Below are 15,322 nucleotides of genomic sequence, written 5' to 3'. Positions count from 1 at the left end.
TTAAGTAAACAATCTACTTAGAGTATGTGTTAAACTAGGCCATCAACATCAGTTTTGATTTCACCATCAGCTACTCTTACAATCAGCCAGCAATACCATTGTTTGGAAAATTAACCTAGAAATGGGTTGAAGTTCGTTTGAAATTGTCTGGTAAAATCATAAACTTAGAAAAATGTTTGTTATTTTCTACTAATTTGTTGAATTAGACTTTGAAAGTGTCAATCAATGTGCACATTCTATAGTAATGCTTAAACATTCTACGCCTGTTCATATTATAGACATTTTTTCAATTAATAGATTGGATGTGTTCAATATGGCTTTTTCCTCAATTATTTAATATGGAATTTAGAACATGTTTGTCTTTAGTGGTGATGTATTTTGAGTTTACGAAAATATTATTAATATTGTTATCCAAGAAATTGTAAGTTTGGAAATGTATTTTTAAGTAAAAAAAGACTAATACTGCATCAAAATTTATTTTCTTATAGTAATCATTTGACAGTAACTCATGCAAATACATTTAACCAAGATATCCACCATAACCAGCGTATCCACCATAACCTCCTAGTCCACCAAGGCGACTGTACACATGGACATTTGGACCGATTCTCCTGACAATAGCGTTGAAACCATTGATTCCATCAGCTCCGTAACTCACTTGTCTCAGACTGCCATCAGATTCTACCAAACTGTATTGACCTCTGACCAAGTTACCATCACGTACTTCAGCTTGGTTCTTCTGGTCTCCAGTCAAAGCATCGGAAACAGCGTAGCCAAAGTTGTATCGTGGGTAAGACTGAAAAGCAATATATCATAGTAGTTTAGTTAGTTATACATAATTGTAAATAAAATACTTATTCTTACTCTTGAATAATTTTTGTCTCAGAACATTTCAACCTAAAATTATGTCAGTTGATAATAGTGAGGTTCAATTATTACCTATCTAATCTGATTAGCTTTAAGGTCACATCTGCAAAAGGTTTCTTCTAGTTTGTTAAGCGATAGTTTAACTGCAACTGTTAAAAGAAGTATCAATGATCAGAACTAAGAACATGAAGAACAATTGAACTTAAGAATTGCTATTTTTATTCATACTTTAATCTATATTTGGTATTAGTTTTACAGATCTTGCCTCTGTTGTGTGGTGTCCTTGTTTGGAATCTGGGGAAAATAAGTTTTTGGTAGACAACATTGTGTCCGTGAGTTTTCTCGAGGTGTTCCAGTTTCCTCCCACATTCTCATTCCACCAAATCTTGAGTGATCATTCATTTATCCTAGTCAACCGTCTTCCTTAGACAAAGGCCATAATAATTAGACTTTAAAATAAAAGATCCAATGTATTTGGTATTAAATTAGAGTGCAAAAATAATAATATGATTTATGTAATTTACTAGGACCTTCTCTTTATTATTAACGCTTATTTCATAACATTACTTCCACTTACGTAATAGTTAACACCTCCGCCGATACCTCCGTAAGCTCCAATGCCTCCATAACCACCTAAAGCTCCAATGCCAATCACAGCATTGCTAGCAGCGATTAAGGCAGCAAATGCAACGAGAACCTGAAATGGACGAAAAGAAATTATTAACATAATAATAGAAAATGATATTTTGATACCATCTGTATATCTGCGGTAGTAGTACTAGTAGTTGTTGTAGTAGTAGTAATTTGATATATATACTTAAATTGGTTTAATTTTTATACTTCTAATTTTTATACTTAATAATACAAGCTATTATCGATCTTTAATCCTTATTTCGAAAGTGTCAATAAAATTATCTTTTACAGAAATTGTTTTATGTATTGTAGTTCACTAATTATAGTATAGAGTGCAACAAGAATTGCACGCTAGAAAGCATCAACTCTCTGTCATAAATATAGCATACAATTTACTTCTGTAGTATATATTGTATTACCTACTATTAGTATAAATTTTAACAAGAATTTGAGGTAATAAAAAATGCAACAAAAGATTGAGATCTTGGTCACTAATTATTTTCTGAATGAGCGGACACAATTTCTGAACGACCCATAAATCCAGTTTTCTCAATTTCTGGTGAATAAGGACATCGTCCTGGATTAAGTGATAGTTTGAGTTAGACTGTATGAAGTTCACCAGATATAGCGTGTACAAGAAATTTTTTGATTAAAATATATTGGATTTTTCGATCCAACAAAACAGAAATAACTTACAGCGAAGGTATTCATGTTGTGTAGTTGCTGATGTTTCTTGAAGTACGCAAAGTCCCTTAAATCCTCTTGATATTTATATGTAATCAAGCACGGAAAAGAAATTTGATGGAAAGTTGAAAAGAGAAGAAACTATAGCCAAACACAGTGCCAATTAATGTGCATATTAACAAACAATTACTTTGAATACCATTCACTAATTACATCCTTTGAAAGAGATCTGAGGAAATCAAAAGTTATATTATTAGGTGTGAAAATTTCATCTCTGGTTAAACAAGTTTTGGCTTTATTTATAACCAAAAATATTACCTTTTTGTTAATATTATTTTCTTTAATTTTATGTACTTCATAAAATAGACGTGTAGTTAATATTTCTGCTGTTAATTATAACAGTTACCCCTACTATTATAATTAACTACAGTTACCCCTACTACAGTTACCCCAATTTAAATTTCTACTGTATTTCACTTTTATAATTGAACGAGAAATATAGGTTTTCTACAAATCTATATATATATATTTGGAAAAATTTAGGAACACGTATTTTATACGTAATCATTAATTGAACACGGGTTCACATTCTGATTGATTATTAAGACAACTGTGACACAAAAGTTTTCAGCTATTTTTAATAGATTATGCATCTTCATTAGCTGCCTATTCTAATATAGGGTGTATATATTTTTGATGTGTACTAATATATATTGTAGAAGCATATACTTTTTAATTACATTTCAGTCGGTAAATTATTAAAAAAACGATCATACGGCTATTTCGAGTGAAAAGTAGAAAGTAAAAAATGGTAGTCATTTCCCAAAATAAATTTTGGTTCAGCTTATATGTCCTTTTATGATGTCATCATTGGTAATCCAACTCGACTACAATGAAATAAAATTAGTTCGGGGGAAATCATTTGTTACTGAAATAAAGGTGCAAATTTTATTCAACCACCAGGAAAACAAAACAATGTGGTAGAACATTGAAAAATTGCTAAAAGCTACGAGTATCGGTTCATCTTGATTATGAAGTAATTTTTGCTATATGGAATCTCGGCATTTTCGCAATCGTTTTCGCACTCAATGACAGTGATTCACTTCGGAATAAGAAGGTAAGTTTATTATGGTGATCAATAAGATATCTATCCATTTAAAGTAGCTCCAGAAATGAATGCTAAATTTAATATAAAGAGAGAAATCGGTCAGTAATTGAACCATCAACAACTGTCTTATTGGCATGAGTCTTTATCCTTCCGCTGCAATCGAGCAAACACTAGTGAGAATTAAAACTAGGAATAAACATTTTCATAGTTCCGAGGCATATATTAAACGAACTGAAGTACAGTAGAATATGTTTCAAAGTCAGTTAATTGATATATATTACTATCATTTACAAAGTGTGGGTTATCATCACCATTAATATAGTTTCAATAATGGCACATTCCTCAAAGATAAGTTTCCTCAAATCGTATTTTTTTCTGGTTCTTTAGGGTACGATGTATCTTACACAACAGCGTTTCGAGCTTCCATTTTTCATCTTCCTGTTCTTCATCTAACTTTCTCGGCTATATTGTTAGTTGCATGATCGTTTAGCGTTACCAAAATGTCAAAATAATCTTCGAAATAATGATCAGATCTAATCATTATATGATGTAACGGAATTTGCTTGATATGCACACAATTTAAGGATATACCAAGCAGAATAGATATACCAGTGTTGAATATCGGGAGAAGTAATACTCGATAATACCTCGGTAGCAAAATCTATATACCGCAGAGTACTACGTACAAAAATATTTATCTGAAAGTTAAAATTCAGAACTATTTTGTTTTTGTTCGAAATCATTAATTGCATGGTTTCTAAGAAGCTACCATCAAATCAGATGATACATATATTTCAGATTATACACCAAACTCGGGCGAATATTTTATGTTAGTCGCTAGTAAGGGTATTTCATATAACACCAATTTAGACTCTTATGTCATTATACTCGTAGAAAATGGAGTACCAAGTGCAAGTAACATATCGCAATGATAATAGCGATAAGGATTGAATATAAACTACAAACAAGAACAGTTGAACAACTAGGAAAATTATCATTTGGATCAGTAAAACAGGAAAGTTACTTTTTGGTCAGCCTTCGCTCTCAGTTTAAAGGCAAGAAAGTTTTAATTTTCAAGGTAAAACTATGCTCGATTTTGTTTTTACTCTTGTGATGGATGATATGTTACGTGATATTGTATACTATGGTTAAACTGTTTGCCACATAAAATAGTACTGATACCATATCCAATATTGATGTATGACATGCACAAAGAAAGTGCGAATTTCCTTTCGAGTTGTAGTTCTAACATTAATAATAATAGATGGTACAGTTCACAAAATGATTTTAAAATATGCCGATTACAATGCATGGATTTTTTGAATACATATTGAGAAGGAAAAATTGGATACTCTGGAATTTAAGATTTATTCCATATGTTATCTATAAATTCTGAACCAAAAATATTAGCAAAAGCGTAAGACTTCCTACAATCTGCAATCAAAACCAGGTACGGTTTAGTCTATGCCACACGCTGTTGTTTGAAGTAAAGTATTATCCAAAGAAACACAACTAAAATGTCATTATTAAGTGTAAATGAAGTATGTGAGATAAAGCCAAGGTACAAATGTGGACGTTTTATTCTAAGCGTGTGTTCTGAACGTTTCAAGAATTGACAACATATAAACATTTTCGTGTAGAATTTTTATTGCATTTTATGAGATGTGTAAATTCAAACTCTTTTAGTTAGTATGAACTAGCTCTCTATGAGTTATAGAATTCATCGTGACGTCTCAGTGTTATACTATGTAAATTGTGAATTCACATTCACAGTTATAGTGAAAGTGTTCGATAAATTGCATGTAATTTTTCCAATTAATTTTGAGTCTTTTTTAAATTTATACACAGAAGGTTAATTAAATCTTCATTGATGAAGTGCAAACGAAAACATCAAAACCGTTTAAGAGAGAAACGTATTTTTCTCCGCTGTCCAGTTAACTCTCTTTATTTTGGTTTTTAGTAAGAAACATTAAAAGATATATATAAGTCCATCTAATATAGTCTCGCTACTGAAAAGGGCGTTATCCTCAAAATCAACTCTAGTAAATCATTACTGTTCCTTTTCCTTATTCATTTGTCTTCAGTAGCTTGCACTGCATAAACGTGGAATGTTAAACCTGGAATTTCATTTCATTTTTCTACTCTAATGTATAGGCGTGATCGTTGCTAAACAAACGTAATATACACTTGATACAAGTATTTTAATAAATTGGATATGGTGATAAATTTAAAATTACATTTCTTAACAGTGTACAATAACATTTTCTATTAAGTGTTAATGTAGTATTTACACAAGAAGATAATATTAGATTGAAAAACGTGATAAGAAAGGCAGCTATTGCGATATCCATATATAGTTTAAAAACGACGGTGTTGCTAAGATATATTTTGAACTAAATTGTTAGATCCAATAATGTCCGTAAATGTTAACCAATATTTTATTTTTATCTTCACTTTTACTTTAATAACGGTGTTATTAAAGCATATGATAAATGTAATAATTGCTTTCTTAAGTGATGAAGGAAAGCATATAAGATTATGACCTTAAATAACATTTCAGGTACCTACACGTAACACTCACAAAACTGAAATGAATTTTAAAGGACTTATTGTAAACAAGATAGAATGTCTTCTTCCTAGCTGGAGCAGTGAATTATGCTATAAATAGATATATTATTCTTTTAATAAAAAATTATTTTGTAAATTTTCTTCTTATATGTTGCGGCACTCGTATGTACTCTACACACAGCATTAGGATTTTCCAATCAACGAGTTGAAAAGAAAACTTTTTACACGACTGTAAATTTATCTGTTTTACTGGAACGTGTATCCAACTCATTTACAAGTATATGGCATATAAAAAGTCAGTTCCTTAGATCCTTCCATATAAATGGTTCAAACAATTGTTGAAGAATTGGTTACTTTGGAGCCAATTTAAATAGTTTAAATATTAAACAGTCATTAAGTAAACAATCTACTTAGAGTATGTGTTAAACTAGGCCATCAACATCAGTTTTGATTTCACCATCAGCTACTCTTACAATCAGCCAGCAATACCATTGTTTGGAAAATTAACCTAGAAATGGGTTGAAGTTCGTTTGAAATTGTCTGGTAAAATCATAAACTTAGAAAAATGTTTGTTATTTTCTACTAATTTGTTGAATTAGACTTTGAAAGTGTCAATCAATGTGCACATTCTATAGTAATGCTTAAACATTCTACGCCTGTTCATATTATAGACATTTTTTCAATTAATAGATTGGATGTGTTCAATATGGCTTTTTCCTCAATTATTTAATATGGAATTTAGAACATGTTTGTCTTTAGTGGTGATGTATTTTGAGTTTACGAAAATATTATTAATATTGTTATCCAAGAAATTGTAAGTTTGGAAATGTATTTTTAAGTAAAAAAGACTAATACTGCATCAAAATTTATTTTCTTATAGTAATCATTTGACAGTAACTCATGCAAATACATTTAACCAAGATATCCACCATAACCAGCGTATCCACCATAACCTCCTAGTCCACCAAGGCGACTGTACACATGGACATTTGGACCGATTCTCCTGACAATAGCGTTGAAACCATTGATTCCATCAGCTCCGTAACTCACTTGTCTCAGACTGCCATCAGATTCTACCAAACTGTATTGACCTCTGACCAAGTTACCATCACGTACTTCAGCTTGGTTCTTCTGGTCTCCAGTCAAAGCATCGGAAACAGCGTAGCCAAAGTTGTATCGTGGGTAAGACTGAAAAGCAATATATCATAGTAGTTTAGTTAGTTATACATAATTGTAAATAAAATACTTATTCTTACTCTTGAATAATTTTTGTCTCAGAACATTTCAACCTAAAATTATGTCAGTTGATAATAGTGAGGTTCAATTATTACCTATCTAATCTGATTAGCTTTAAGGTCACATCTGCAAAAGGTTTCTTCTAGTTTGTTAAGCGATAGTTTAACTGCAACTGTTAAAAGAAGTATCAATGATCAGAACTAAGAACATGAAGAACAATTGAACTTAAGAATTGCTATTTTTATTCATACTTTAATCTATATTTGGTATTAGTTTTACAGATCTTGCCTCTGTTGTGTGGTGTCCTTGTTTGGAATCTGGGGAAAATAAGTTTTTGGTAGACAACATTGTGTCCGTGAGTTTTCTCGAGGTGTTCCAGTTTCCTCCCACATTCTCATTCCACCAAATCTTGAGTGATCATTCATTTATCCTAGTCAACCGTCTTCCTTAGACAAAGGCCATAATAATTAGACTTTAAAATAAAAGATCCAATGTATTTGGTATTAAATTAGAGTGCAAAAATAATAATATGATTTATGTAATTTACTAGGACCTTCTCTTTATTATTAACGCTTATTTCATAACATTACTTCCACTTACGTAATAGTTAACACCTCCGCCGATACCTCCGTAAGCTCCAATGCCTCCATAACCACCTAAAGCTCCAATGCCAATCACAGCATTGCTAGCAGCGATTAAGGCAGCAAATGCAACGAGAACCTGAAATGGACGAAAAGAAATTATTAACATAATAATAGAAAATGATATTTTGATACCATCTGTATATCTGCGGTAGTAGTACTAGTAGTTGTTGTAGTAGTAGTAATTTGATATATATACTTAAATTGGTTTAATTTTTATACTTCTAATTTTTATACTTAATAATACAAGCTATTATCGATCTTTAATCCTTATTTCGAAAGTGTCAATAAAATTATCTTTTACAGAAATTGTTTTATGTATTGTAGTTCACTAATTATAGTATAGAGTGCAACAAGAATTGCACGCTAGAAAGCATCAACTCTCTGTCATAAATATAGCATACAATTTACTTCTGTAGTATATATTGTATTACCTACTATTAGTATAAATTTTAACAAGAATTTGAGGTAATAAAAAATGCAACAAAAGATTGAGATCTTGGTCACTAATTATTTTCTGAATGAGCGGACACAATTTCTGAACGACCCATAAATCCAGTTTTCTCAATTTCTGGTGAATAAGGACATCGTCCTGGATTAAGTGATAGTTTGAGTTAGACTGTATGAAGTTCACCAGATATAGCGTGTACAAGAAATTTTTTGATTAAAATATATTGGATTTTTCGATCCAACAAAACAGAAATAACTTACAGCGAAGGTATTCATGTTGTGTAGTTGCTGATGTTTCTTGAAGTACGCAAAGTCCCTTAAATCCTCTTGATATTTATATGTAATCAAGCACGGAAAAGAAATTTGATGGAAAGTTGAAAAGAGAAGAAACTATAGCCAAACACAGTGCCAATTAATGTGCATATTAACAAACAATTACTTTGAATACCATTCACTAATTACATCCTTTGAAAGAGATCTGAGGAAATCAAAAGTTATATTATTAGGTGTGAAAATTTCATCTCTGGTTAAACAAGTTTTGGCTTTATTTATAACCAAAAATATTACCTTTTTGTTAATATTATTTTCTTTAATTTTATGTACTTCATAAAATAGACGTGTAGTTAATATTTCTGCTGTTAATTATAACAGTTACCCCTACTATTATAATTAACTACAGTTACCCCTACTACAGTTACCCCAATTTAAATTTCTACTGTATTTCACTTTTATAATTGAACGAGAAATATAGGTTTTCTACAAATCTATATATATATATTTGGAAAAATTTAGGAACACGTATTTTATACGTAATCATTAATTGAACACGGGTTCACATTCTGATTGATTATTAAGACAACTGTGACACAAAAGTTTTCAGCTATTTTTAATAGATTATGCATCTTCATTAGCTGCCTATTCTAATATAGGGTGTATATATTTTAGATGTGTACTAATATATATTGTAGAAGCATATACTTTTTAATTACATTTCAGTCGGTAAATTATTAAAAAAACGATCATACGGCTATTTCGAGTGAAAAGTAGAAAGTAAAAAATGGTAGTCATTTCCCAAAATAAATTTTGGTTCAGCTTATATGTCCTTTTATGATGTCATCATTGGTAATCCAACTCGACTACAATGAAATAAAATTAGTTCGGGGGAAATCATTTGTTACTGAAATAAAGGTGCAAATTTTATTCAACCACCAGGAAAACAAAACAATGTGGTAGAACATTGAAAAATTGCTAAAAGCTACGAGTATCGGTTCATCTTGATTATGAAGTAATTTTTGCTATATGGAATCTCGGCATTTTCGCAATCGTTTTCGCACTCAATGACAGTGATTCACTTCGGAATAAGAAGGTAAGTTTATTATGGTGATCAATAAGATATCTATCCATTTAAAGTAGCTCCAGAAATGAATGCTAAATTTAATATAAAGAGAGAAATCGGTCAGTAATTGAACCATCAACAACTGTCTTATTGGCATGAGTCTTTATCCTTCCGCTGCAATCGAGCAAACACTAGTGAGAATTAAAACTAGGAATAAACATTTTCATAGTTCCGAGGCATATATTAAACGAACTGAAGTACAGTAGAATATGTTTCAAAGTCAGTTAATTGATATATTTTACTATCATTTACAAAGTGTGGGTTATCATCACCATTAATATAGTTTCAATAATGGCACATTCCTCAAAGCTAAGTTTCCTCAAATCGTATTTTTTTCTGGTTCTTTAGGGTACGATGTATCTTACACAACAGCGTTTCGAGCTTCCATTTTTCATCTTCCTGTTCTTCATCTATCTTTCTCGGCTATATTGTTAGTTGCATGATCGTTTAGCGTTACCAAAATGTCAAAATAATCTTCGAAATAATGATCAGATCTAATCATTATATGATGTAACGGAATTTGCTTGATATGCACACAATTTAAGGATATACCAAGCAGAATAGATATACCAGTGTTGAATATCGGGAGAAGTAATACTCGATAATACCTCGGTAGCAAAAACTATATACCGCAGAGTACTACGTACAAAAATATTTATCTGAAAGTTAAAATTCAGAACTATTTTGTTTTTGTTCGAAATCATTAATTGCATGGTTTCTAAGATGATACATATATTTCAGATTATACACCAAACTCGGGCGAATATTTTATGTTAGTCGCTAGTAAGGGTATTTCATATAACACCAATTTAGACTCTTATGTCATTATACTCGTAGAAAATGGAGTACCAAGTGCAAGTAACATATCGCAATGATAATAGCGATAAGGATTGAATATAAACTACAAACAAGAACAGTTGAACAACTAGGAAAATTATCATTTGGATCAGTAAAACAGGAAAGTTACTTTTTGATCAGCCTTCGCTCTCAGTTTAAAGGCAAGAAAGTTTTAATTTTCAAGGTAAAACTATGCTCGATTTTGTTTTTACTCTTGTGATGGATGATATGTTACTTGATATTGTATACTATGGTTAAACTGTTTGCCACATAAAATAGTACTGATACCATATCCAATATTGATGTATGACATGCACAAAGAAAGTGCGAATTTCCTTTCGAGTTGTAGTTCTAACATTAATAATAATAGATGGTACAGTTCACAAAATGATTTTAAAATATGCCGATTACAATGCATGGATTTTTTGAATACATATTGAGAAGGAAAAATTGGATACTCTGGAATTTAAGATTTATTCCATATGTTATCTATAAATTCTGTACCAAAAATATTAGCAAAAGCGTAAGACTTCCTACAATCTGCAATCAAAACCAGGTACGGTTTAGTCTATGCCACACGCTGTTGTTTGAAGTAAAGTATTATCCAAAGAAACACAACTAAAATGTCATTATTAAGTGTAAATGAAGTATGTGAGATAAAGCCAAGGTACAAATGTGGACGTTTTATTCTAAGCGTGTGTTCTGAACGTTTCAAGAATTGACAACATATAAACATTTTCGTGTAGAATTTTTATTGCATTTTATGAGATGTGTAAATTCAAACTCTTTTAGTTAGTATGAACTAGCTCTCTATGAGTTATAGAATTCATCGTGACGTCTCAGTGTTATACTATGTAAATTGTGAATTCACATTCACAGTTATAGTGAAAGTGTTCGATAAATTGCATGTAATTTTTCCAATTAATTTTGAGTCTTTTTTAAATTTATACACAGAAGGTTAATTAAATCTTCATTGATGAAGTGCAAACGAAAACATCAAAACTGTTTAAGAGAGAAACGTATTTTCCTCCGCTGTCCAGGTAACTCTCTTTATTTTGGTTTTTAGTAAGAAACATTAAAAGATATATATAAGTCCATCTAATATAGTCTCGCTACTGAAAAGGGCGTTATACTCAAAATCAACTCTAGTAAATCATTACTGTTCCTTTTCCTTATTCATTTGTCTTCAGTAGCTTGCACTGCATAAACGTGGAATGTTAAACCTGGAATTTCATTTCATTTTTCTACTCTAATGTATAGGCGTGATCGTTGCTAAACAAACGTAATATACACTTGATACAAGTATTTTAATAAATTGGATATGGTGATAAATTTAAAATTACATTTCTTAACAGTGTACAATAACATTTTCTATTAAGTGTTAATGTAGTATTTACACAAGAAGATAATATTAAATTGAAAAACGTGATAAGAAAGGCAGCTATTGCGATATCCATATATAGTTTAAAAACGACGGTGTTGCTAAGATATATTTTGAACTAAATTGTTAGATCCAATAATGTCCGTAAATGTTAACCAATATTTTATTTTTATCTTCACTTTTACTTTAATAACGGTGTTATTAAAGCATATGATAAATGTAATAATTGCTTTCTTAAGTGATGAAGGAAAGCATATAAGATTATGACCTTAAATAACATTTCAGGTACCTACACGTAACACTCACAAAACTGAAATGAATTTTAAAGGACTTATTGTAAACAAGATAGAATGTCTTCTTCCTAGCTGGAGCAGTGAATTATGCTATAAATAGATATATTATTCTTTTAATAAAAAATTCTTTTGTAAATTTTCTTCTTATATGTTGCGGCACTCGTATGTACTCTACACACAGCATTAGGATTTTCCAATCAACGAGTTGAAAAGAAAACTTTTTACACGACTGTAAATTTATCTGTTTTACTGGAACGTGTATCCAACTCATTTACAAGTATATGGCATATAAAAAGTCAGTTCCTTAGATCCTTCCATATAAATGGTTCAAACAATTGTTGAAGAATTGGTTACTTTGGAGCCAATTTAAATAGTTTAAATATTAAACAGTCATTAAGTAAACAATCTACTTAGAGTATGTGTTAAACTAGGCCATCAACATCAGTTTTGATTTCACCATCAGCTACTCTTACAATCAGCCAGCAATACCATTGTTTGGAAAATTAACCTAGAAATGGGTTGAAGTTCGTTTGAAATTGTCTGGTAAAACATAAACTTAGAAAAATGTTTGTTATTTTCTACTAATTTGTTGAATTAGACTTTGAAAGTGTCAATCAATGTGCACATTCTATAGTAATGCTTAAACATTCTACGCCTGTTCATATTATAGACATTTTTTCAATTAATAGATTGGATGTGTTCAATATGGCTTTTTCCTCAATTATTTAATATGGAATTTAGAACATGTTTGTCTTTAGTGGTGATGTATTTTGAGTTTACGAAAATATTATTAATATTGTTATCCAAGAAATTGTAAGTTTGGAAATGTATTTTTAAGTAAAAAAGACTAATACTGCATCAAAATTTATTTTCTTATAGTAATCATTTGACAGTAACTCATGCAAATACATTTAACCAAGATATCCACCATAACCAGCGTATCCACCATAACCTCCTAGTCCACCAAGGCGACTGTACACATGGACATTTGGACCGATTCTCCTGACAATAGCGTTGAAACCATTGATTCCATCAGCTCCGTAACTCACTTGTCTCAGACTGCCATCAGATTCTACCAAACTGTATTGACCTCTGACCAAGTTACCATCACGTACTTCAGCTTGGTTCTTCTGGTCTCCAGTCAAAGCATCGGAAACAGCGTAGCCAAAGTTGTATCGTGGGTAAGACTGAAAAGCAATATATCATAGTAGTTTAGTTAGTTATACATAATTGTAAATAAAATACTTATTCTTACTCTTGAATAATTTTTGTCTCAGAACATTTCAACCTAAAATTATGTCAGTTGATAATAGTGAGGTTCAATTATTACCTATCTAATCTGATTAGCTTTAAGGTCACATCTGCAAAAGGTTTCTTCTAGTTTGTTAAGCGATAGTTTAACTGCAACTGTTAAAAGAAGTATCAATGATCAGAACTAAGAACATGAAGAACAATTGAACTTAAGAATTGCTATTTTTATTCATACTTTAATCTATATTTGGTATTAGTTTTACAGATCTTGCCTCTGTTGTGTGGTGTCCTTGTTTGGAATCTGGGGAAAATAAGTTTTTGGTAGACAACATTGTGTCCGTGAGTTTTCTCGAGGTGTTCCAGTTTCCTCCCACATTCTCATTCCACCAAATCTTGAGTGATCATTCATTTATCCTAGTCAACCGTCTTCCTTAGACAAAGGCCATAATAATTAGACTTTAAAATGAAAGATCCAATGTATTTGGTATTAAATTAGAGTGCAAAAATAATAATATGATTTATGTAATTTACTAGGACCTTCTCTTTATTATTAACGCTTATTTCATAACATTACTTCCACTTACGTAATAGTTAACACCTCCGCCGATACCTCCGTAAGCTCCAATGCCTCCATAACCACCTAAAGCTCCAATGCCAATCACAGCATTGCTAGCAGCGATTAAGGCAGCAAATGCAACGAGAACCTGAAATGGACGAAAAGAAATTATTAACATAATAATAGAAAATGATATTTTGATACCATCTGTATATCTGCGGTAGTAGTACTAGTAGTTGTTGTAGTAGTAGTAATTTGATATATATACTTAAATTGGTTTAATTTTTATACTTCTAATTTTTATACTTAATAATACAAGCTATTATCGATCTTTAATCCTTATTTCGAAAGTGTCAATAAAATTATCTTTTACAGAAATTGTTTTATGTATTGTAGTTCACTAATTATAGTATAGAGTGCAACAAGAATTGCACGCTAGAAAGCATCAACTCTCTGTCATAAATATAGCATACAATTTACTTCTGTAGTATATATTGTATTACCTACTATTAGTATAAATTTTAACAAGAATTTGAGGTAATAAAAAATGCAACAAAAGATTGAGATCTTGGTCACTAATTATTTTCTGAATGAGGGGACACAATTTCTGAACGACCCATAACTCCAGTTTTCTCAATTTCTGGTGAATAAGGACATCGTAATGGATTAAGTGATAGTTTGAGTTAGACTGTATGAAGTTCATCAGATATAGCGTGTACAAGAAATTTTTTGATTAAAATATATTGGATTTTTCGATCCAACAAAACAGAAATAACTTACAGCGAAGGTATTCATGTTGTGTAGTTGCTGATGTTTCTTGAAGTACGCAAAGTCCCTTAAATCCTCTTGATATTTATATGTAATCAAGCACAGAAAAGAAATTTGTTGGAAAGTTGAAAAGAGAAGAAACTATAGCCAAACACAGTGCCAATTAATGTGCATATTAACAAACAATTACTTTGAATACCATTCACTAATTACATCCTTTGAAAGAGATCTGAGGAAATCAAAAGTTATATTATTAGGTGTGAAAATTTCATCTCTGGTTAAACAAGTTTTGGCTTTATTTATAACCAAAAATATTACCTTTTTGTTAATATTATTTTCTTTAATTTTATGTACTTCATAAAATAGACGTGTAGTTAATATTTCTGCTGTTAATTATAACAGTTACCCCTACTATTATAATTAACTACAGTTACCCCTACTACAGTTACCCCAATTTAAATTTCTACTGTATTTCACTTTTACAATTGAACGAGAAATATAGGTTTTCTACAAATCTATGTATATATATTTGGAAAAATTTAGGAACACGTATTTTATACGTAATCATTAATTGAACACGGGTTCACATTCTGATTGATTATTAAGACAACTGTGACACAAAAGTTTTCAGCTATTTTTAATAGATTATGCAT

General features: G+C 30.7%; 1 protein-coding gene across 1 annotated transcript; it reads right to left on the bottom strand.

The window, feature by feature from the left end:
• Positions 1-520: 520 nt before the first annotated feature.
• On the bottom strand, positions 521-14,696 carry LOC145685542 (uncharacterized). The gene is made up of 7 exons (XM_081757941.1): positions 14,682-14,696; positions 13,930-14,049; positions 13,144-13,281; positions 7,697-7,816; positions 6,911-7,048; positions 1,445-1,564; positions 521-796 (listed from the first exon to the last, which is right to left on the bottom strand). Exons 1-7 carry the CDS (start codon positions 14,694-14,696, stop codon positions 521-523), a joined length of 927 nt encoding a protein of 308 aa, XP_081614067.1.
• Between the last annotated feature and the right edge of the window lie 626 nt (positions 14,697-15,322).

This window comes from Thermobia domestica, chromosome 5, assembly GCF_964235325.1.
Source record: "Thermobia domestica chromosome 5, izTheDome1.hap1.1, whole genome shotgun sequence".
In the NCBI taxonomy this organism is placed as follows: Eukaryota; Metazoa; Arthropoda; class Insecta; order Zygentoma; family Lepismatidae; genus Thermobia; species Thermobia domestica.
Note: the sequence above shows the minus strand (reverse complement) of the source record. Positions and strands in the feature narration are given on the sequence as shown.

What these genes read in the sequence shown, in the direction of transcription:
- LOC145685542 (XM_081757941.1), bottom strand. An exon ending in GCGGAGGTGTTAACTATTAC is followed by an intron (nt 13,282 to 13,929) that starts GTAAGTGGAAGT and finishes ATTGCTTTTCAG; the next exon opens with TCTTACCCACGATACAACTT. An exon ending in CTGATGGCAGTCTGAGACAA is followed by an intron (nt 7,817 to 13,143) that starts GTGAGTTACGGA and finishes CGTCCATTTCAG; the next exon opens with GTTCTCGTTGCATTTGCTGC.